The 23,688-nt window shown below is 37.6% G+C and overlaps 1 protein-coding gene across 1 annotated transcript; it reads left to right on the forward strand.

The window, feature by feature from the left end:
• The first annotated feature begins 19,624 nt into the window (after nucleotides 1-19,624).
• Nucleotides 19,625-20,868, forward strand: LOC306640433 (olfactory receptor 52K1-like). Its single transcript, XM_079104714.1, has one exon. It carries the CDS (start codon nucleotides 19,632-19,634, stop codon nucleotides 20,679-20,681), a length of 1,050 nt encoding a protein of 349 aa, XP_078960840.1. The 5' UTR covers nucleotides 19,625-19,631; the 3' UTR covers nucleotides 20,682-20,868.
• Nucleotides 20,869-23,688: the final 2,820 nt, after the last annotated feature.

Below are 23,688 nucleotides of genomic sequence, written 5' to 3' on the forward strand. Positions count from 1 at the left end.
AATATAAACCATTTAATCGCATCTTCACCATTCAACTATTTACATATAAGAAATGGAGATTGAAAACATTAATAAGTGATTAAACTACTGCAAAAAATTAAATATTTTGCATTTAATACCATCCTTCCCATAAAATTGCAGTCAACAGGTCAGTATCTATTATAACATCACTTGTTTCCTCCTCTGAATATAAAAGCAATGTTAAATGGACCTGGAGGATATTATGTTAAGTGAAATAAACCAGATACAGAAAAACAAATCCTGCATGGTATCACTCATTTATGGAGTCTAAAAGGGGAAAAGAAAGGAATTCGATCAACAATTATGTTGATCAGATTAACGCTGTGTGCACATGAATGTAGCACTGTGAATTCCTTTATGTACACCTATAAAGTACTGTTTATAAAAACAATTAATAGATGGGGGGAGGGCCAAGGAACTAGAGGAGAGGGACATGGTGGAGGGAGAAGAGGAGGAAGGGAGGAAGTACAAGGAACTGAAATGGAACAAATTATATTCTGTGCATGTGTGATTATTGTCAAAGTGAACCTCACAATTAAATATAAGTTAATGGTATAATGCACTAATAAAACCAAAAAAGTTGCTCTCATAGACTTAGAGAATAAAATAGTGTGACCAGAGACGGGAAGGGAGCAGGTGGAGTGGTTGGATGGACAGAAGTTGATTAATGGGGACAAAGTTACAGTCAGATAAAAGAATTAAATTCTCATGTTCTGTTGCCCAGTAGGTAGATGGTGGTTAACAAAAATATATATTTCAAAATAGCTAGAAATGTAGGTTTTGAATCCATCATCATAAAGAAATGAGAGATAGTTGAGTTGATAGATATGCCAATTATCCTGATTTGATCATTACACAATGTATACATGTATTGAAACATCACACTGTACCCCATATGTAAAATTATTATGGGTCAATTAAAAATAAAATAAAACTTAAAGTTAATGGTACAATTTAGGTGGTTGGTGGGAATATGTACTTAAAATTCTTTGTAATTTACTGTATACATATAAATTTTTCATAATAAAGTATTAAAAAAATGAAAAAAGTTTGTTTACTTACATATTTATTTACACTGGTGGTTGAATCCAGACATGTTTTACCACTGAACTACATCCCTAGTCCTTTTTATTTTTTATTTTGAGACAGGGTCTCACAAAGTTTCTTAGGGCCTTGCTAAGTTGCTGAGGCTAGCCTCACAGGTGTGCACTCCCATGCCCAGATAAAAATAGGATATTTAAAGATGTATTTAAAAATAATTTTATTAGTGAAATATGTAAGAAGAACATTACCAACAAACTTTCACCCATGTCCAGCATTTTGTATGGAAGAGTTTGGAAATACAGCAGGCATTTATTACATGTAGTCGTCTTTTGTTTACATTATTTCATGACTTTTTCTTGGCCTTTTAACACTTGATTCTCTTCATTTTTGATTGTGCTAATTCTTTAATCATTGGAGAATATTTTCAAGTAATTGTAATGCAAAATGCACTTGAGCATTATGCTTGGGGAATACTTTAATTCCTGAGAATTCATTTTATTACCTTTATCTGTGAATATCACCTTACCTTATCAGATGTGTAGGTATCAATATCACCTCTTCCAAATCTCATGGCATTAAGTGTAAATTCAAGGCTCTACTGTCACCATCTCTGAAAAGAATGACTATGACATTTGATAAAGAAAAACAAAACAATAGCACTTTTAGAAAATAGAAACAAAGAAAAATAGAAATAAAAATCCTAGCAACCACAGGCATCTTTAACATTTAAAAGGATTTACTTTTCAGCAGTTTTACAGAGTTGACATTTCATGTTCACAGGGGTTTTCATCCTCTGCTTTCCCCTATTCATTAAATAACTTTATAAACATTTTGATTCTTTATAAATATATTTTTACTGACAATTAAAAATGTTATCAAGTGATTTAGTAACATTTTCCTCAGTTTTGTTTGGTTGTCTGTACATGTTCCAAAATATCTGATTATTTGGATACATGTATATTTTATCTTTAAAACACTTGATAATTGTTTTCAAAAATTTTTCAAGGCAGAAAAAAAGTTGCTTGCAAACAATATTTCCTCTGTAAATACTGATATCTCTTAATCTTTGTTTCATGTCTCAATAGTTTTTCTTTATGATTAATGTAAAATAATTATGATGGCATATGTCAACTTTTTTGGTCGACTTCAGTGGGAATTCAGCTAGGATTCATACTCATTATTTGTTGTTTTTTAGGTTGCATTTCTTTTTATCAGGCATAACTGAATAGTCTTGTTTGGAGTTAACTTTTTCTTCTTGGAAACTTGGATATAGAATTTATTCCTCTAGATCCCTTGGTTTATCACTTATTCACCAACCATGTTAGAGCTCAGCCCCATTTCTCTCCTTTTTCCTGGTTACAGATGTTAGTCCCACAAAAAAGAAGAGCTAAGAGAAGCTGGGTGCAGTGGCACACACCTGTAATCCCAGCAATTTGGGAAACTGAGGTAGGAGGATCCCAAGTTCAAAGCCAGTTTCAGCAATTTAGCGAGGCCTTAACAACTCAGTGAGACTTGTCTCTAAATGAGATATAAAAAGAAGGGCTGGAGATGTGGCTCAGTACTTAAGCACCTCAGGGTTCAATCTCTGGTACAAAAAAAGAAAATTAAAAAAAAAAAAAGAAAGAAAAGAAAAGAAAACTGAGCCTTGGAAGCCAAAGATAAGCTACGTAATCAAATTCAGAGATCAGGACAGAATTATAGGATGTGAACTCTACGCCCTCACCTTTCAACACACAAACCATTAATTGGTTTACTTACTAGTTAAGGAGGGTCTATGAAAAGGCTCCCAGCCTGCCAGTGTTTTCTATAACTGCTTCTACTTTCCTGGGCTACAGCTACTTATGTTCAGCCTATTGTCCAGAACAGATGGCCATCCTTGCTTCTCACCCCTGGAATTTGGTGTTTTAGTATAAATCATGCCCTTGAGACGTTTGGCCTGGTGTGATGCTTTCTGGGCCCTCCTCATTCCATTCCATGTATCCTCGAGGGCCTAATGCTTTTAATATTGTAATGGGAATAAAGTGCTCTTTGGGGTTAGCCAGGCACCTTCTGGGAACATACTCATTCAGTCCTGGTCCCAGAGGCAGACTACCAGTTTAAAGAGCTTTTCACTCCAGGTTTCTCATGCATTAATTCAGCCCTGCTTTTTGAATCATGGTTCTCATTATAGGAAGGTTCTGAAGTCTCCCATTTAAAAATATACCTTTACTCCATAGCATTTTCAGAGTTACTCCTATTTCCAGCTTCACAAATTTTATGAGAAACCTCTAAGTTTTACTTCTTTCTCCTGAATACTTTTCATCTCATTGCAATTTACTTTTGTCTCAGCATCACACAAATATTGCTTTTGCTAGTGCCTCAAAACAGGCTGAAATTAAAATAGGAATATATAAGGACTATATAAATAAGTGAGTGGAAAAAGATAGGCAAGTAAAAATAAAGTAGTGTGACAGTATTAAAATCATATAAAGAAAAACATGGGCAAATGTAACACACCTGAAAAAGAAGAATAGTTAATAAAAATAAAACAATGTGCATTCTTTTTTAAATGCATGGACTATGGAGAAGAGAGAATAATTAACTGCACAAATCTTTCTGTTGTGTCAGAGTTTTTGCTGATACTCCAAGTTGGATGTTAGATGTTTATATATTTTCAAAAGAATTGAGATACACATCTCTATAGAAGTTGTTGAGTGGCTTACAATCTGGGCTGCTACGCCTTGACTCTTGCTATTTATTTTTGAATGGACAAACAAATAAATGAAAAACATATATATGAATAAAGGTTTCAAGGCAGTCTGAGGATAGTCTGGCATTGCAATTTACCAGTGTCATCTAAGTTGCCCCAGCCTCCATAATGCCACTTAACCCTCCAACTTGAGCCCCTATTTCTGTGTAATAAAGTATTAACAACAATCCTTTCATGACTTTCTGATTATGAGTGTTGTTATGAAGATTATATGAAATTAACTGATCCATCATTGGAAAATAACTAATCCATCCTTGGATAGTGTTTTTCAAACGGAAAGATTCTTCAAGGTTAGGTGTTATTACACTGATCCTTCAGGGTAGACACAGTGGGAGATTGGATTAAATTAAAGCCCTCTTCTGCCTTTGTCTCTCTCTTACCTCTTCCTATTGGATAATTGCTTCAATCTGAATCAGGGGCCACTGTTGAGGAAGGGTGAAGTAGTTTCTCCTTTTGGAGGTTGTTTATAGTCTCCTATTGGGTAAGTTTCCAAGCCTAACTCTTAGGATGGTCTCTCTTATAACATGGATTGACCTGCAGTTCTGCCATGCTACCCAGCATCCACTACTCTTCAAGGGTGGGTGGGCTCATGGTTTTCTGCATTGCTTTACTCCTAATGCTTCTAATAAGTTGTTTTTCAACATGGATTCATAGGCAAGTTTCCTTAAGTCATTATTCAGACCATGGTTCAGAATATTTTTTTATATATGCAAGGCTCAGCATATATATGTATATATATGCCCTCTGACTGACTGTATCTTGAATAAAACATTTATTAAGCATCTACTATATGGAGAACTCTCTATATGGCTCAAAGAAGGTACAAAACATGTCAGATTTCTTGTGCTCAAGAAGTGCATTTTTGTTAGGCAAGCAAACAGCAAAAGTTCATTTAGATTTAATTAATTCATTAATTGGTTATTTGCAACTGTTTTTCTAGGGCACTTTCTGTCATTCATTTTCTTCCTTTTTTAGTAAGACAGCCTTGCTGCATAGATCAGTTTTTCCATGGGCATATGATATTACAAAACATGATTGACACAGCATGTTTTGCAACTTACCTCAGTAAAATTTTATTATTATTACTACTCAAAGAATTGTAATGCAGGGAGATTTCACAAGTTTTTAAAATTCTCATAGAATTTCTGGCATAGAGTAAGACTAAGAGGGAGAATAGTGCAATGATTATTTAGATTTCCAAGTATTTGGATACTAGCTCCTCCAGTTACTTAAAAAGCTATGTGGATGGGGACAAGTTCTATAATAACCTAGTTCCTTATGTATACATTGGAAATGATATTGTACCTGTCTCACAGGGTTATTGTAAGGAATAAATTAGAAAACACACTCCATCACAATCATCATCATCATCAACATCATCATCATTGTTGTTTCTGGCCTATAAGAAGTTCTTAGCAATTTTAAACGTCAATTCATTAATATTATTGAGGACTTCTGGTACAAAATGAAACTTTTCTCTTACTTTAATAAACATATATTGTTTTTACAAATTAAGAAAATTATATGAAAAGCACAAAACATGTAAGAGAAAGTAAATTCTCTTAAAGTAATAAACATTTTTATTTAAAGTAATAAACAGCTGTTGTTTTCTTTTCCAAATTATATGGAAAGCACATAAATATGTAAGAGAAAGTAAATTTGTATAAGTGTTATTTTTAAAGGTTTCGTATTCTAGTGTTAGAATGAACTTTTTAATGAATAATTTTTGGCTTTCTTTAAAACAGTTACATGAATGATATGAATCTACATTGTGCACAACCATAGAAACTAAAAGATGTACTCCATTTGTGTATGATGAATCAAAATGCAGTCTGTAAAAATTAAAAAGTAATAATAAAAAAACTATTTCTTTTGGATATATTTGTAAAAATAGAATGGTTAAGAAAATTTGAATGTTTATGAACATTTTGATAATTTTTGCCAAATTGATTTTGATATGTTTGTGCCAATTTACAGACATACCAGCTGTGTATATTAAAGACTGTCAATCTTAGGGTGAAATCTATAGTCAGGGACATTTTATTTTTCTATTCTTACTTATTTTCTAGGGAAGTTTCATTGTGACTTTAACGTGCATAGTTTGATTATGAGCTGACAGTTTTTATGATTTTACAGGCCACTTTTTTTTCCCTAGTGAGTGGTAAATGCAGATTACAATCCAGGTCTATTGAGAGCCAAAACCTCTTATATCTTGCCTTTGTCTTTTAGCCATATGCTTTTAGGCATAATATAAGTACTCATTTAAAAAACTGCATGGATGAACAAATGAACTAAAGACTTTCCAACATCGTTAAAATGTGTAATAGTAATTTTATGACTGTTTTATATTTCTGTATTTTTATATTTCCATAGTTTGCTAAACAGTGTTCTGATTTTAAGATTATTTCCTTTGAGTAGAATTTCAAAAGTAATACAAAGGATACAATGATCTTAAAATTTTATTTTAATAGTTTATTATAATTTTTAAATTTTAACTTAAGATATAATAAATGCACATGATTAAAAATTCAAATAAAATGAAAAACATAAACAATGAAAAATAAGACTACTGTACTTGTATTTTTCAAATTCCTTTCCTTTCTTCCAGGGACAGTCACTAATCCAATTTCTTGGAAATCCTGGCTGATAGTGTTTTTCTGATAAATGGGCTTTGTTAATTTAAGTGATATGATATTTATTTCTAGTTCTTAACTTTAAAAAAAAATCCAGCATTGATGAATTCAATAGCTATATCTCTTTTTAGAAGTCTGGATCTATAATTCAAATGGAAGGACTTCCTGCTGTCACCACTGCTTGAGTATCTATAGAGAGCCCCCTCGGGTTCAGCTTCCCTGAGGCAGGGGTTCATTTGCACTCTCTGGCAGATATTTCTATGTTTCCCAGGGTGTCCAGAGGAGAGCCCAGTTTCAATTTTTCTCAAATTGTTCTCCAGATCTCAGGTCTTTGTCTCTGCACAAACAAGGATCCTGAAGGAAAAGAGGGCCAGAGTTGGAAGGAACAAAATAAGGAAGCAAACATAAAGTGGCTGAGGGAGGAGAAAGAGGGGAAGGGGTAATGGGGCAACCAGGATAGAGACCTAGGAAAACAGAAGTGCTTCCTTCCCACCCCTTCTGGCTGCTGGGTTACTGTTTGCTAAGAGGTCCAGGAGAGATCCTCTCTGAATGGAACTGCCTGCCGTCTGTAGCCACTTCTATTCTCCTGCCAGTACTTCTCTTCTAGAGCTTTGGTGCTGAGAGTACATCTATTCTCTTCTCTGGGCTTCTGTTGATGTCCAGATTGGAGACCCAAGATGGGACCTTTTCTACTGTTCTCTAGGTCATCAATGAGGCTTTCCCTGGTTCTCTTCCTGTGTGCCCCAAGACTTTCATTTTTTTTTTACCCCCATCTCAAGTGATCTTCATTGATCTGAGGGGGGTATCAAATTCAAACTGAGGGATGGAAATACTCAGTCCCATTTTAAAATTTATTTTTAATTGACAAGAAATAATTGTGTACATTTATAGGTGTAATATGATGTTTTGATTCCTGCATACAATATGAAAAAAATTAATTCAAGTTAACATATCCATTATGTCACTATTTTATCATTTTTTTGTATGTGGTGAGAATGCTAAACATCTATTTTTAGTAATTTTGAAATCTATGAATGTTATTGTTAACTGTGGTAACCATGTAGTGCAATAAATCACCGAAATGTATTCCTCCAGTCTAAGACTCTGAATCGTTTGATGAATGTCTTCCCTTTCTCCATCTGTCCTTCTTCCTTTCAGGCTCAGGTAACATCGTTCTATTGTTTCTATGAGATTGGCTTTTTTAGATTCCGCATATAAGACCATACAGTATTTGTTTTTCTGTGCCTAACTTATTTTACTTTGAATAATGTCACCCAGTTTTATCATGGTGTCTCAGATGACAGAATTTCCTTCTTTTTAAAGACTATATAGTATCCCTTTGTGCATAATGACCACCCTTTCTTTCTCCATTCATCTCTTGATGGACACTTAGGTTGCTTCCATATCTTGGCTATTGTGTATGATATGAAATGAATATAGGAGTATGCATCTTCGACATACCAATTTCAATTCCTTTGCTGAATCGTGTGGTGATTCTATTTTTGTTTCTTTAACGAACCTCCATACTATTTTCTAAAAATGCTGTTCAACTTTTCTCTCAAATGGTGCCTCATTAGCAAAGGCTTCTCTGATCCCCACACACATAATTATGTAGAAATCCAGTTAATTTTGTATTGATTTTGTATCTTATTATTCTGCTTAATTCTTCATAAGGTATTTCTCTCTACAAGGTGTGGTTGCTTGCTTACAGATCCTTGCTTGTATTTCTGCTTTGCTGATGGTGGTGCTTTGCCCTAGTTTGATGTGTATCTTCTACATGATCCACTTAAATCTCTGCATTTCTTTCTCTGACCTTAAAAGGAACTCAGAAAAAAATTATTTTTTTGTATAAAAAATTATCCATGTAAGTCAAGGACTCTTGACTGTATTTGGATCAGACTTATTGCAATCTCTTTATGTTTTACACAATTTTTGACTTTAGAGGACGGTGTTAAGAATTTCAGTCATGTGGTCCACATGACTGGTCCACATTTTTAAAAAATAAATTTATCTTGTTTATTTTTAAAGAACATTGTCAAAAAGTATAACATAGACATAGAAATAGGCATAAATCATAATATTTCCTGAATGAATAAAGTGTGAACATGCAAGTACCCAGTGCTCATATTAAAAAAAAGTAGAAAGTTAACTCCCCATAATACCTCCTTATGCCCCATCTCAGTTACACACATTATCCAAAGTAAAACACTACCAAAAAAAAAAAAAAGAATAAACAAAGGCTAGCTGAAAAAAAAAATAGAATAATAGAATAGATAGATCTAAAATTTTCAAGTAGCAGGAAGTTATTTAGAATGAAAAGTAATGAAATATATATTTATCTATCATATTCACAACTGATGAATCACAGAAACAATGTATAAAAATGATCCACATTTAATATCTCTTTTGTAAGATTTTTCTTTATTTTTCTGGGCCTTAATTAGTTACTTGTCCATGTTAGGTCCTTTTGAATTGGTCTTTGTATTGCTTTTTTAAAAATTCTTTTTGTTTGTTCTAATTAGTTATACATGAGAGTAGAATGCATTTATGCATTGTGATAAATCATATATAGATGGAGTATACTTTCTTATTTTTCTGATTGTACATATTGTAGGATCACATTAATCATGAAGTCATGTATAGACATGAGGTAATAATGTCTGTTCCACTTGACTATCCTTCCTACCTCCCTATTCTCTTCCCTTCCCTTCACTCCCCTCTAGTTAATCTAAAGTAACTGTGTTCTTCCCTAGTGCCATCCCCCTTTTGTGAATTAGCATCCACGTATCAGAGAAAACATTTGACCTTTGGTTTTTTGGGTTTGTCTTATTTCGCTTAGCATGATATTCTCCAACTCCATCCACTTACCTGCATTTACCTTCAAATGCCACAATTTCATTCTTCTTTAAATCTGAGTAATATTTCATCATATATATCATATATATGTGTATATATATGTATATATGTGTGTATATATATGATATATATCATATATATATCACATTTTCTTTATCCATTCATCTGTTGAAAGACACCTAGCTTGGTTCCATAGTTTAGCTATTGTGAGTTGATCTGTTATAAATATCGATGTGGCTGTGTCACTGTAGTATGCTGATTTTAAGTCCTTTGAGAATAAACTGAGGAGTGGGACAGCTGGGTCAAATGGTGGTTCCATTCCAAGTTTTCTGGGGAATCTCCACACTGCTTTCTATAGTGGTTGCACTGATCTGCATTCCCACCAGCAAGGTATGAGCATACCTTTCTTCCCCTCATCCTTGCCAACATTTTTTTTTTTTTTAGTATCCAAGAAAAATTTATTTTTTCTGTGCACACTGAGATACAAAAATGTGAATTTGATGTCACAATTATATAACATCAAGCTCCCCATATGGCATTTGTAGATAATATACATAATAAGAGTACATAGAAATGTTGCAAGTAAAAATTATTAATTATGTATAAATTTGTTAAATTTTGCATAGATTAGATGATAATGAGTGGAAAAAAATCATTCCAGAGGTTTTCTACTCAGGTACCAAAACATACAAATCTATTTGTTCTCATATTTCATGTCCTTTAAGCACAGCAGAGAAAATAGAAATCAGAGATGAATAAGACTTACGAAATGTATTCCTCTGTTCCTCGGAGAGTCTGTGGGGATAGAAGGGTGAAACGGAGCAGAAAGACAGAGGAGGTCAGATGGGTTATGTGACAGGAATAAATAGCAAGCTAATTGAATTTGGAAATGATATGAAATTGGGAGTTGTCAGGAGCAGAGGGGAAGATGGAGTCTGTGAGTGTTAGAAGATGACTTACTTAAGAAGTTGGAGTTAAGTTGACATTCTGGAACTTTGAATATTTATACTTTGTGCACTTTGGCTTCTGCTTTGTTCTTTTTTTTAATTAAAAATCATAAATTTACATAGGGCAATGTTGTTTGATTCATTCTGTTATTTTTTCTCTTCCCCCACCCCTCCCACCCCTCTTTTCCCTCTGTACAGTCCTTCCTTCCTCCATTCTTACAACCCTCCTTATCCCTAACCCTAAACCTAACCCTAACCCTAACACTAACCCCTCCTACTCCCCATTATATATGTACTCATCCGCTTATCAGCGAGATCATTCATCCTTTAGTTTTTTGAGATTGGCTTATCTCACTTAGCATGATATTCTCCAATTTCATCCATTTGCCTGCAAATGCCATAATTTTATCATTCTTTATGGCGGAGTAATATTCCATTGTATATATGTGCCATAGTTTCTTTATCCATTCATCAACTGAAGGGCATCTAGGTTGGTTCCATAATCTGGCTATGATGAATTGAGCAGCTATGAACATTGATGTGGCTGTATCTCTGTAGTATGCTGATTTTAAGTCCTTTGGGTATAGGCCAAGGAGTGGGATAGCTGGGTCAGATGGTGGTTCCATTCCAAGCTTTCTGAGGAATTTCCATACTGCTTTCCAAGAGTGGCTGCACTAATTTGCAACCCCACCAGCAATGTATGAGTGTACCTTTTCCCCACATCCTCGCCAACACCTATTGTTGCTTGTGTTCTTGATAATTGCCATTCTGATTGGAGTGAGATGAAATCTTAGGGTAGTTTTGATTTGCATTTCTCTAATTACTAGAGATGTTGAGCATTTTTCCATATATGTGGCGGGCGAAACCTGGGGCCCAGGGTTACGCCATGTGTATCTAAAGATGGCGACTGGCAGAGAGCAAACGGTGTCCTGATTATGCCTGGAGAGGCAGGAAGCATTTACAATTGGCTGTATGATAATCAGTTCAGCTGCCTAGCACGTGGACAGATACACTTTACATGTATGCTTGAGCGAGTGATCGCTTGACCTTTAACAGGATTGGATGGACATATCTGGTTACAATTGCTTATGCATGAGACTGCTTATATATTGAGGGTGTGTTATCTGAATAAACGGGAAACTGCTTCATGAACCTCTGAAGTGTACGTGTCTTTCGTCCCGCTGGTCGGGCTGTAAGCGGGAGAAGCAGCGCCTAGCCGCTTGGAGCAAGCCAGGCGAAGAAGCCGTGGTTTTCCGTAAGCGGCACGAGCCGCTTGAAGCAGCCCCGGCGGGAAGCGCGGTTTTCCGTAATTGGTGGCCCAGACTGGGATCAAACGATGATTGAACTGGGATGATTGAACAAAGTTAGAGTTGGTGAGCGCTCAGATAAATAAAAGACAGTTTCGCTAGCGTAATTAACAAGAAGGTTTCCCTATTTGAGGAAAACAGTGGCCTTAAGGTTTTAACGGAAGGTTCCCCTAGAGAGGGAATATTAACGAAAGATTCTCCTAGAGAGAGAATATATTGAAAGGCTGTCCCAAGAGACAGCGAAGGACGTCCCATAACGAATATGTGTAAGTTATTTGTGTTACCTTTCCTTGTTTGGTTTCTGTTTGTTGTTGTTGTTGTTGTTGTTGTTGTGACATTAGTTCGTTTCTGTCTGACTTCCAAAAAACCAAAATCTCAAAAACAGTTAAGAGAAGGGGAAAAGATATTAGAAACTGTAGAAAAAGAACAATCAAGTCAAGCTTCTGAAAGAGAAAGTAGATGTTCAGACCTCTGTGCCTCCACCAGAGCAGTATTAACTCCAGAGATGGGAGTACAGCCAATACCTACTTCGGCTGTCGGCCCATTACCTAAAGGAACAGTGGGACTAGTTCTGGGGAAGAGTTCTTCGGCTTTAAAAGGATTAAATATTGTCACTGGAGTTATAGATCCTGATTTTACAGGAGAAATAAAAATCCTTGCTTCTTCACCAAGAGGTGTAGCAATAATAGCTCAGGGTGATCGCATAGCACAATTGTTGGTCTTACCCAGCTGCCATGATCAATATCCATCAAAAAATATTATTAGGGGAAATAAAGGGTTTGGTTATAATGGCAAAAATATGGTCATGTTAACATGGGATTTAAAAGATAGAAGTTAGTGATAGAAGTTAGTGATAGAAGACAAAAGTTTTGGGGGCTTAGATACTGGGGCTGACAAAAGTATTATCAAAATTACAGAATGGCCCAAAGCCTGGCCACTTCAGCAGGCATATCAGACTTTAAGGGGATTGGGTATGGCTTCCAATCCTAACAAAAGCGCAGCCATATTAAAATAGAAGGTGGCTAACCAGGAGTTACGTTCTGATACTGCCCGACGTAATGCAGTTGCGGGCAATCCTCAATGGAGTCTAAACATGCTGACAGGCCAAGGACAGTATGAAGGGCAAGGTAATCAGATTAATTTCCATCCCGGTGTGTATCAATAAATTAACCCTCAACTTTTAATCTATCCTTATATGGATGATATTTTGCTAGCTCATAAGGAAAAACCTGTCTTAGAGCAATGTTATAATTCCTTACTAAAGTCACTTGAAAGATGGGGCTTACATATTGCCATTAATAAAGTACAATTCACAGACACCAAAAACTTCCTGGAATCTATCATAAATCAAACTATGGTTAAACCCACAAAAATTACCATTCAGGTGGATGAGCTTAGAACTTTAAATGATTTTCAAAAACTTTTGGGTATTAATTGGATTAGGCCTTACCTTCATTTACCCACCTCAAGTTTGGGCCCCCTGTTTGATATTCTTAAAGGTGATTCTAACCCTCTTTCTAAGTGAGTGCTTACCCCTAAGGCTCGAACAGCTCTCAAGCTTGTTGAAACAGCTATGGAAAAGGCTCATCTTGATTGTATTGACCTAACTAAGCCTTTATCATTCATTGTCTTGGCCACAAATAAGTTACCTAGAGGAGTGTTTTGGCAAAAGGGTCCTATTCTATGGGTTCACATGAATTATGCCCCTAACAAGGTCTTAGCTTTGTTTACTAAATCTGTGGCAGAATTAATCCTTAAGGTGTTAAAAATATCCCTTTCCACCTTTGGATCACATCTCTCAACTATCACTACTCCATATACTACTGATCAGATACAATATCTTATTAATAATTCAAATTCATGGGCTATAGTCTTTACTAGTACTTCTGCTGTGTTTGACAATCATTTGCCATCTGATCCTCTTCTCCAATTTTGGAGTCAACATCCTATAATTATTCCTAAAGTCACTCAAAAAGAACCTATTACAGGAGCTACCCTTATATTTACTGATGGATCAAAAAATGGTACGGGTGCTATTACTATAGATAATGTTGCAGAAACATTGCTGTTTAATACTCTATTTGCACAACAAACAGAACTATTAGTAGCTATAGAAGTATTCAAAACCCACCATGAGCCTTTTAACCTATTCTCTGATAGCAAATATGTTGTTAATGCTGTTCAAAATTTAGAATTAACTGGTATGATTTCCCTCAACTCCACTATTACTAAATATTTTCAAGGTTTACAAAAACTTATTTGGGACAGAAAACATCCTTTTTTTATGGCATGTTCGGGATCATACTGGCCTTCCAATTCCTTTAAGTTTACACAATGATTTAACAGACATGGCCACCAGAGACCCACACATCTTTAATACGCTTGAAAATGCAAAAACTTTTCATTCCAAATTTCACGTAAATGCTTCCACTCTACGCACACACTATAAAATTACTAAGGCAACAGCTCGGGACATAGTCAAGTCTTGTGCTAAATGTGTTACATTTATTCCTAACCCCTCATTAGGAGTAAATCCAAAAGGGCTTCAGCCCAATCATATTTGGCAAATGGATGTAACTCATTATTCAGAATTTGGAAAACTACAATTCATTCATGTGTCTATTGATACCTTTTCAGGATTTATTATGGCCTCTGCTCTTACTGGAGAAAAAACCAAAGATGTAATAACACACTGTTTACACTCTTTCTCCATCCTAGGAGTTCCCAAACAAATTAAAACAGATAATGGTCCTGGATATACGTCCCAGGCCTTTAAACAATTTTGTTCCACCTTTGATATTCAACATGTCACAGGAATTCCCTATAATCCTACTGGACAAAACATTGTTGAGTGTGCCCATTTAACGCTTAAAAACATGCTTCATAAACAAAAAGGGGGAATAGGGGCATCATACAGATCCCCAAAAGACAAATTGTCTGTTGTCTTGTTCATTTTAAATTTTTTAAGTCTTGATTCTGAGAGCCGATCGGCTGTTGACTGTCATTCAGAGCCTAATAAAAAGCATCTACCTCAAGTGCTCTGGAAGGACATTCTATCAGGGCAATGGAAAGGCCCAGATCCGGTATTAATCTGGACCTGAGGTTCTGTTTGTGTTTTCCCACAGGACGCACAATCGCCAATTTGGGTGCCGGAGAGATTGGTCAAGGCCTCAACGGAGACCCAAAAATGGAAGAAGATGAGGAGGCTTCTCCCACTGATGGTGCTGGCGAATTCTCGCCAAATTAATGGAGGAGACTCATGTGAACTATGGGGGATAGTGAAGATGTGGCCCTATCCTGTACCCCTCACCAACTCCTCTATTCTATATCCTCCTATTTCTACAACATTTGGACACATTTCTGCAGTCCGCTGTTCTATGGGGAAAAGAATGGTTTGGGTTTTTGTCCAGGGGAGGTCTCTTGTGTGTTGTATCTGTCCTGTGCATATACAAAAGGCATATACATCCGCAGAGAGAAACAGCCATTACTCGCCAAGCTCTCGTCGCAATTGATGCTGGCCCATCCCCCGAGTCTGGTTAAATATGCTGGACCGATAGTCAATGACGGGTAAGATTCATGGGGAGCTCATACCAACCTAAGACAGGAAATGAGGGCTAGAGCCTCATTGTCCAATGACGGGTAAGGATGTTGCTCTGCCGTGGACAACTTAAGACACGGGCACGGTCCCTTTTATAAACAGAAAGGGGGAGTTGTAGTGGATGAAACCTGGGGCCCAGGGTTACGCCACGTGCACCTAAAGATGGCGACTGGCAGAGAGCAAACGGCGTCCTGATTATGCCTGGATAGAGGCAGGAAGCTTTTACAATTGGCTGTATGATAATCAGTTCAGCTGCCTAGTGCGTGGACAGATACACTTTACATGTATGCTTGAGTGAGTGATCGCTTGACCTTTAACAGGATTGGATGGACATATCTGGTTACAATTGCTTATGCATGAGACTGCTTATATATTGAGGGTGTGTTATCTGAATAAACGGGAAGCTGCTTCATGAACCTCTGAAGTGTACGTGTCTTTCATCCGCTGGTCGGGCCGTAAGCGCGAGAAGCAGCACCTAACCGCTTGGAGGCAAATAAGCCATGGTTTTCCGTAAGCGGCATGAGCCGCTTGAAGCAGCTCTGGTGGGAAGCGCGGTTTTCCGTACATATATTTGTTGATCAATTTTATATCTTCTGTGAAGTGTTTGTTCAGTTCCTTAGCCCATTTATTGATTGGGTTATTCATTTTTTTGGTGTTAAGTTTTGTATTGCTTTTGTTGCTTGTTTTGCTATTTCTTTCTTCTCCACTGGGTTTCTGGACTGGTGTTTTGCTACATTGTCATACCTGTCTTCTGCTATCTCAGAGTTGTCATAGCAACATCTGGCAAAAATTCACTATTAGGAGGCATAACTTCTTGATCAGAAAACTGGGTGTTTCATGTTGGTGTTTATTATCTTGCCTCTACCTGAAATGACACCTGCTATATATTCTTATTTTCTCTGGAAGTAATCATCATTATTAAAACAGCTCTACTGAGGATGACCAGATTCTGGGTAGGATCATTCCCAGTCAACTGTGTTCTATTCTCTTCTGATATGGCCTGTGTTTACCTCTGTCTCTTTTGAGAAATGATTGTCATTCTGAAGACAAGAAGTCTGGTTCAGTTCTGAATTATAGATTTCTAAAAATTTGCTCTTATTTTTCCTTTAGCTTCATAAAAATAATTTTTTTCAGTACCAGAAATTTCTTTGTGGACTTGAAGAACCTGTGAAAAATCATGCATTCTTCCATGTCTTCTCTTATGTAAACTGAAAGAAATCAGTCCTCCATTTCTTCTATTCATAATGTAAAGTAATATTCTTGAAAACCCTCCCATAGTTTAACCTGGCACTATTATCAGAAGTGACTTTTGTGACTGAGAGGAGAGTCAAAAATAGGGAGACCGATTAAAAAGGGTCAAGTTGTCAGATAACATATGGATAGCAATACCTATAGGACTTGGGCTAGCCTCAGACCTACCATTTCAAGGCTAGGCACAGGAAACACTTTCCATTTTCTACAGTCTTTTTTTTTTTTGTCCAAATTCTCTCTTCTCATAAAGACTGCTACATATTAATTTATCTTCCTTTTGTGGTTTCCTATCTCATTGGAAGTAGTCTAGGCAATGTTCTGTGCTGGTCTTAGGGGTGCCCTTCTCATTTCCCTCCCTTTTTCTCCACCCTCCCTAGCTCAGATCTTTCTGGACCATCATCAGATTGGGTGGTCCCATTCCCTATGGCAGGAAGTCTCTTCTTGCTCTTGGCTGCAGGGCCTTTGTGCCCTCTTGGCAAGTTACTCTGGAGTATGCTATTCAAAATATTCCCTTCTGGGTTTGTTCCCTGAGGTCTCAATAAAAACAATAGAACTTGTTAGAATTTTGTTTGAAGAGGAAGCAGAAGGACTAATTGGTTTCTAGGTGGTAGAAACTTCCCCTTCGATCCCTGCAGACAGTATTTGAAGAAGTGCCCATTAAATACCCTGTTCCTGGGACTTGCCTGGTAGCTTAACTCTCACCCCTCTGGTAGGTCAGTCGTTGTAGCTCTTTGGTGAGTAATGGCTAAGGGTAGGAGCAAGGAAGAGAGGTGCATACAGGCTACATGTACATATTAACTTTCCCTAACTTTTCTGGACAATCAGCCTTCCTGGGGTAGAATTGTGTGCTGTCAATTTTAGGAGGAAAAATAAAAAATACAGGCAATATTGTGCACCTGGTCAGAAACCTATCTAGACCTTTGGTGGAACAAAGGGGGAAAAGGAAAAAGATCTTTTATGGAACAGGCAAGGGAGGGATTAAGTACGTGAGAATTCCTCACTACACTGCAGCAAACATTCATTTAGTCCTAGATTAGAAATAGGCTATTTGGAAGAGTGTTGCTCTGTGAAGCCTACAGAGTTTATGAATTCACCCCAATCACAAGTCCCTGACTTCTCTGGTTCCTAGACCCACTGCCTCTCTTTACCTGTATCCGTGATAGAAGTAGAGGATCTGAGGTTAGTGGGTCAGATGTTTCTTAAGGCACTGGATATAATAAAGGAAAATTTCTGAGTCCCAAGAGATAGTTGAAACATCAGGTATAATTTCTGGCAGTGTTCTGGGAATGAAGGCTTAAGGATGGACAGGTTTGAGGATAACTTGAAGCAGATGTTCTGGTGATCAGAGCCACATCTCTTGACACTCCTTACACTTTAGGGTTGCTGGGAACAACGTGTCATTGGAGAGAAAGCAGGGAGCATTGTTAGGGGGAATATGGTGTTTTTAACTGGATATAGCTCCTGTTCACTACACGGCATCCACCCATGAAAGTATCTGGTTATCTTTGCATTATCTCTCAGCTTTGAAAGTTTCTGTTATTCTTAACCAGACTTTTCCCAATACAGTGTTTATTATAGTTCAGTGAAAACAAAAATAATAAAAATAATACTATTTTCAGTTTTTGACAATTTTTACATATTACATTTTGTTTAATTCCCTCAATGCCCTTGTGAGGTAGATTTAGTATGATCATTTTGCATGTGATAAAATTAAAGTGTCTAATGCTCTTTTAAGGTCACACAGCTGACATTTGACAGAAAAGTTGCCTTGAACCAGGATCTTGACTTCTGGTCAGAAGTCTATTCCATGACATTAACACTCTAAGTCCACCCATACCTTCCCAGCCTTCGCACCTTCTGCCAACATCGCCTGGTCTGCTTGGCAGCTGTGATTGAAGACATGGGGAATAATTATGTGGTTTCTATTGGAGAGAAAAAAGAAACTTTCTTGACCATTTTAAAGCTGTGCTGTTTCTTTCTTGGATTTGTTCCAGGCTGACTTCTTTCCCTCATGCTCAGAGACCTCTTTTGCTATCATTGAGGCTATAAAATCAATCTGGCTGTACCTTTTTTATGCCTAGAGTGTGAATTGGTGAATCACTTATCTTATATTCCTTCTTGGATCCGAGATCCAGGTATCTGTGTGTCCTTGTGTCTGTCTCTCACATTCAAGGATCGTGGTACTTGAGGGTATTAAGATGTCAGAAAGACATAATCCCTAAGTCCATCCTATCTGCCCTGTTATTTAACCCCTTTGTATTGCCCTTGATGGCTGAAGGGGCTTGAAGGTTCTTCCCTGGCCTTCAGGAGCCCTTGATTACACCCTGACAGGGTGATGTTGTCTAGCTTGGAGGCCAGTGGATGCGAGCCGTGGTCTGGTTCACTCACACAGAGCCAGGATACTGGGTATCCTGACCTCAGTTTTCTAACACTTTAAATGATGTATTGAACATGGCTCATCCTCAGGATGTGAACAGTGTAAGCTCTTAGTGTGATAACCTGAGGAGAGGAGCAGGAAGGCACATCTGCCAGTTTTCTTTCCTGCTCTCATGAAGGTGGCTGTGATGCAGAATGCTTTGACCTTCATGGCACTGTAGTTACCAAGAGCCTCTGTTTCCTGCAGGTCACCACACTGATAAATGATGTGTCCACCCCAGTGGAAGGAGGGGAAGATATGGGAGGTAGTGAAATCAGACAGTATGGTGATACTGGGAAGAGAAACAAGTGATATGGATAGGAATAATCCAAGGAAGAGCCGATCAATGTAGGAGTCATCAGGGAGCTTATGTTATTCTGTACTCTTGGCATTCAAGTGAAGTTTGGAAGTGTAGGATGTCTCTAAGGGATTTTCTAATGTCAGATTTTTGGTGGTTTCAGATGAAATTTCGTGGAATAAAGCCAGAGGATCATCTGAGGTCAGTGCTGATTAAATCAAACAGAAGCATGTAGAACTTGGGAATATGAGTTTCATGGGAATGGTTTTTATTCAACAATTCCTGGCATCTCCTTAAATATGGGTGAATGTATTGCCCTGCATTCCACATATTGTGGGATATGTGACCCTGGAATCTGATTTCTGAACTTCCTGTTCAATGTATTTCCTACCAACTTGCCTCTTCTGTGTTTGAAGATTTTGTAGAAATATTGACTGATCTGAAAATTATTATTATTATTTACTTTTTCTCTGAGAATTGCTGGGGAAAGTGATGTGATGGTGGTGGTGTAATGAGACCATGTATCTTGAGTTCCCAACTTCCACATTATTGCATCTCACCTTCCTGCCTTTCTTTGCAGAGGCCCTTTGTTCTTCCATGTGGGGTGATGGCCGTGATTTTTTCCAACAGTTCTCATCTCTTCCCACATACATTTTTCTTGGTTGGCATCACAGGACTGACTGCTGCCCACATTTGGATCTCACTTCCTTTCTGTTTCATGTTTCTCTTGGCACTGACTGGAAATGGCATCTTGCTTTTTCTCATCTATACAGAGCACAGTCTTCACCAGCCCATGTTTTTCTTTCTTGCCATGCTCTCTTTTGTTGACCTGGTCCTCTCCCTTTCCACTCTGCCCAAGATGTTGGCCATATTCTGGTTTGGTGCAACAGCCATCAGCTTCTACTCCTGCCTTTCCCAGATGTTTGTTATCCACGCATTCTCTACCATGGAGTCAGGGGTGCTCGTGGCCATGGCTTTGGACCACTTCATGGCTATCTGTAATCCTCTGCATTATGCAAACATCCTGACCCCAGTTGTTGTCACCAAGATTGGAGGTCTGCTGCGAGGTGTGGTGTTGACCATCTTCTTTCCTAGCTTGGCTTGTCGACTGCCCTACTGTGGCTCACACACGATCGCTTACACCTACTGTGAACATATGGCACTGGTAAAGCTGGCCTGTGGGGCCACCACTGTGGACAACCTCTATGCTTTTACTGTGGCAGTCTTCCTTGGTGTGGGGGATATGGCCTTTATTGCCTACTCCTATGGACAGAGTGTGAGGACTGTGATGCGGATTCCTTCACCTGAGGCGCGAGCAAAAGCTGGCAGCACGTGCACAGCCCACGTCTGTGTCATCTTCTTCTTCTATGGACCAGGCTTTCTCTCTGTGGTCATGCAGTGCTTTGGGCCACCCACAGCCTCTGCTACCAAGGTCATCCTTGCTAATCTTTACTTGCTGTTTCCTCCTGCATTGGATCCCGTCGTCTATGGGGTCAAGACCAAGCAGATCCGGGGGCGACTGTTCACAATTCTAAGCCCCAAACAGATTGATCTCATTTGAGTATCATTCTCATCAGCTGAACCTCAGGGGCAGCGTGGCCCTCTCCCAGCCGGCAGAAGCCCCACAGCTCAGGTACACTTGTCTGATGCGGACAGTGAAGAGAAAGAAAATGGGGAAAAAAAAAAAAAGAAGAAGAAGAAGAAAAAGAAAATGGAGTTATCCTGGGAGATTGTAAATTGCAAAACATCTTCTGGCACCTGTGATGTTCAAATATTGGGACAAAAGACTAAGAAAGGCTGTTATATCTCAATCAATAAGCAAATAATTTTCTGATACTGTTTTCTTCTAAAAGCTTATAGTTTATTTGTGTTGATAATATAAATGCATCAGGTAATTAAAAAACAGGAATTTAATGAACCTGGATTCAAGTGTCTGAGGGGCTCAGGGAGAGAGGACCTGGATACCTATTTTGGATATTGAAACAAATGGGGCACCTCCTGTCACGTGGCACACACACAGCCTGTGTATGGGAGTGGATAGGTCCTTTTTTTAGTTTTAGTTTTAGTTTTACGGACTGCATTTTTATTCATTGTACACAAATGGGTGCATCATTTTGTTTCTATGGTTGTGCACAATGTAGATTCATACCATTCGTGTAATCATAATGTACATAGGATAGGTCCTTTCTACCTGAGAAACTTCAGCTTTAGAGAAAAAGAAATGACAATTTATGGATATTTTAGAGTTCAAGTTTATGAGAGAAACACTTTAACATACTCATATACTATAACTCCAGAATTGCAGATAAAGGTTGGTTTTTTATTATTTTTTTAAAATCATATTGTTCTAGATTTATTTTTTTATCTTAATTTATTTTTATTGTAAACAAATGAGATACATGTTATTTCTGTTTGTATATGAAGTAGCAGCATACCTTTGTGTAATCATACATTTACACAGGGTAATGATGTTTGATTCATCTCTTATTTTTTCCTTCCCCCCCACCCCTCCCACCCCTCTTTTCCCTCTATACAGTCCCTCCTTCCTCCATTCTTGCCCCCTTCCCACCCCCCCCATTATGTGTCATCATCCGCTTATCAGCGAGATCATTCGTCCTTTAGTTTTTTGAGATTGGCTTATCTCACTTAGCATGATATTCTCCAATTTCATCCATTTGCCTGCAAATGCCATAATTTTATCATTCTTTATGGCAGAGTAATATTCCACTGTATATATATATATACCACAGTTTCTTTATCCATTCATCAATTGAAGGGCATCTAGGTTGGTTCCACAGTCTGGCTATGGTGAATTGAGCAGCAATGAACATTGATGTGGCTGTATCTCTGTAGTATGCTGATTTTAAGTCCTTTGGGTATAGGCCAAGGAGTGGGATAGCTGGGTCAAATGGTGGTTCCATTCCAAGCTTTCTGAGGAATCTCCATACTGCTTTCCAGAGTGGCTGCACTAATTTGCAACTCCACCAGCAATATATGAGTGTACCTTTTTCCCCACATCCTCGCCAACACCTATTGTTGCTTGTGTTCTTGATAATCGCCATTCTAATTGGGGTGAGATGAAATCTTAGGGAAGTTTTGATTTGCATTTCTCTTATTACTAGAGATGTTGAACATTTTTTGATATATCTGTTGATTGCTTGTACATCTTCTTCTGTGACGTGTCTGTTCATTTCCTTAGCCCATTTGTTGAAGGGATTATTTGTATGCTTGGTGTAGAGTTTTTTGAGTTCTTTATATATTTTGGAAATTAGCGCTCTATCTGAAGTAAGAGTGGCAAAGATTTTCTCCCACTCTGTAGGCTCTCTCTTTGCATTGCTGATAATTTCCTTTGCTGAGAGAAAGCTTTTTAGTTTGAATCTATCCCAGTTGTTGATTCTTGCTTTTATTTCTTGTGCTATGGGAGTCCTGTTAAGGAAGTCTGATCCTAAGCCAACAAGTTGAAGGTTTGGACCTACTTTTTCTTCTATAAGATGCAGGGTCTCTGGTCTGATTCCGAGGTCCTTGATCCATTTGAGTTGAGTTTTGTGCAGGGTGAGAGATAGGGGTTTAATTTCATTCTGTTCCATATGGAGTTCCAGTTTTCCTAGCACCATTTGTTGAAAAGGCTATCTTTTCTCCATTGCATATTTTTGGCACCTTTGTCTAGTATGAGAAAATTGTATTTATTTGGGTTTGTGTCCGTGTCCTCTATTCTGTACCATTGATCTCCCTGTCTATTTTGGTGACAATACCATGACGTTTTTATTACTATTGCTTTGTAGTATAGTTGAAGTTCTGGTATTGCAATACCCCCTGTTTCATTCTTGTGCTGAGGATTGCTTTAGATATTCTGGGTTTCTTATTCTTCCAGATGAATTTCATGATTGTTTGCTCTATTTTTGTAAGGTACATCATTGGGATTTTAGTTGGAATTGCATTGAATCTGTATAGCACTTTTGGTAGTATGGCCATTTTGACAATATTAATTCTTCCTATCCAAGAACATGGGAGATCTTTCCATCTTCTAAGGTCTTCCTCAATTTCTATCTTCAATATTTTGTAGTTTTCATTGTAGAGATATTTTACCTCTTTGGTTAGATTGATTTTATTTTTTTTGAGGCTATTGCAAATGGAGTTGTTTTCCTCATTTCCCTTTCAGCTGTTTCATCGCTTGCGTATAAAAATGCTTTAGATTTATGCCTGTTGATTTTATAGCCTTCTATTTTGATGAATTCATTGATGAGGTCTAGAAGTTTTCTGGAGGAGTTTTTTGGATCCTCTAAATATAGAATCATGTCATCCGCAAATAGTGACAGCTTATGTTCCTCTTTTCCTATTCGTATCCCTTTAATTTCTTTAGTCTGCCTAATTGCTCTGGCTAGAGTTTCGAGGACAATGTTGAATAGAAGTGGTGAAAGAGGACATCCCTGTCTTGTTCCCGTTTTTAAAGGGAATGGTTTTAGTTTTTCTCCATTAAGAATGATGTTGGCCATGGACTTAGTTGGTTTCTTTATTTCATGTATTTTTTTTTTTTTTTTTTGAGATGGATGAGCTTGATGACTCCTATA

The sequence above is a fragment of the Sciurus vulgaris genome, assembly GCF_902686455.1.
Source record: "Sciurus vulgaris genome assembly, chromosome: 11".
Classification (NCBI taxonomy): Eukaryota; Metazoa; Chordata; class Mammalia; order Rodentia; family Sciuridae; genus Sciurus; species Sciurus vulgaris.

What these genes read in the sequence shown, in the direction of transcription:
- LOC306640433 (XM_079104714.1), top strand. Translation starts at nt 19,632, where the DNA reads ATGAGACCATGTATCTTGAGTTCCCAACTTCCACATTATTGCATCTCA.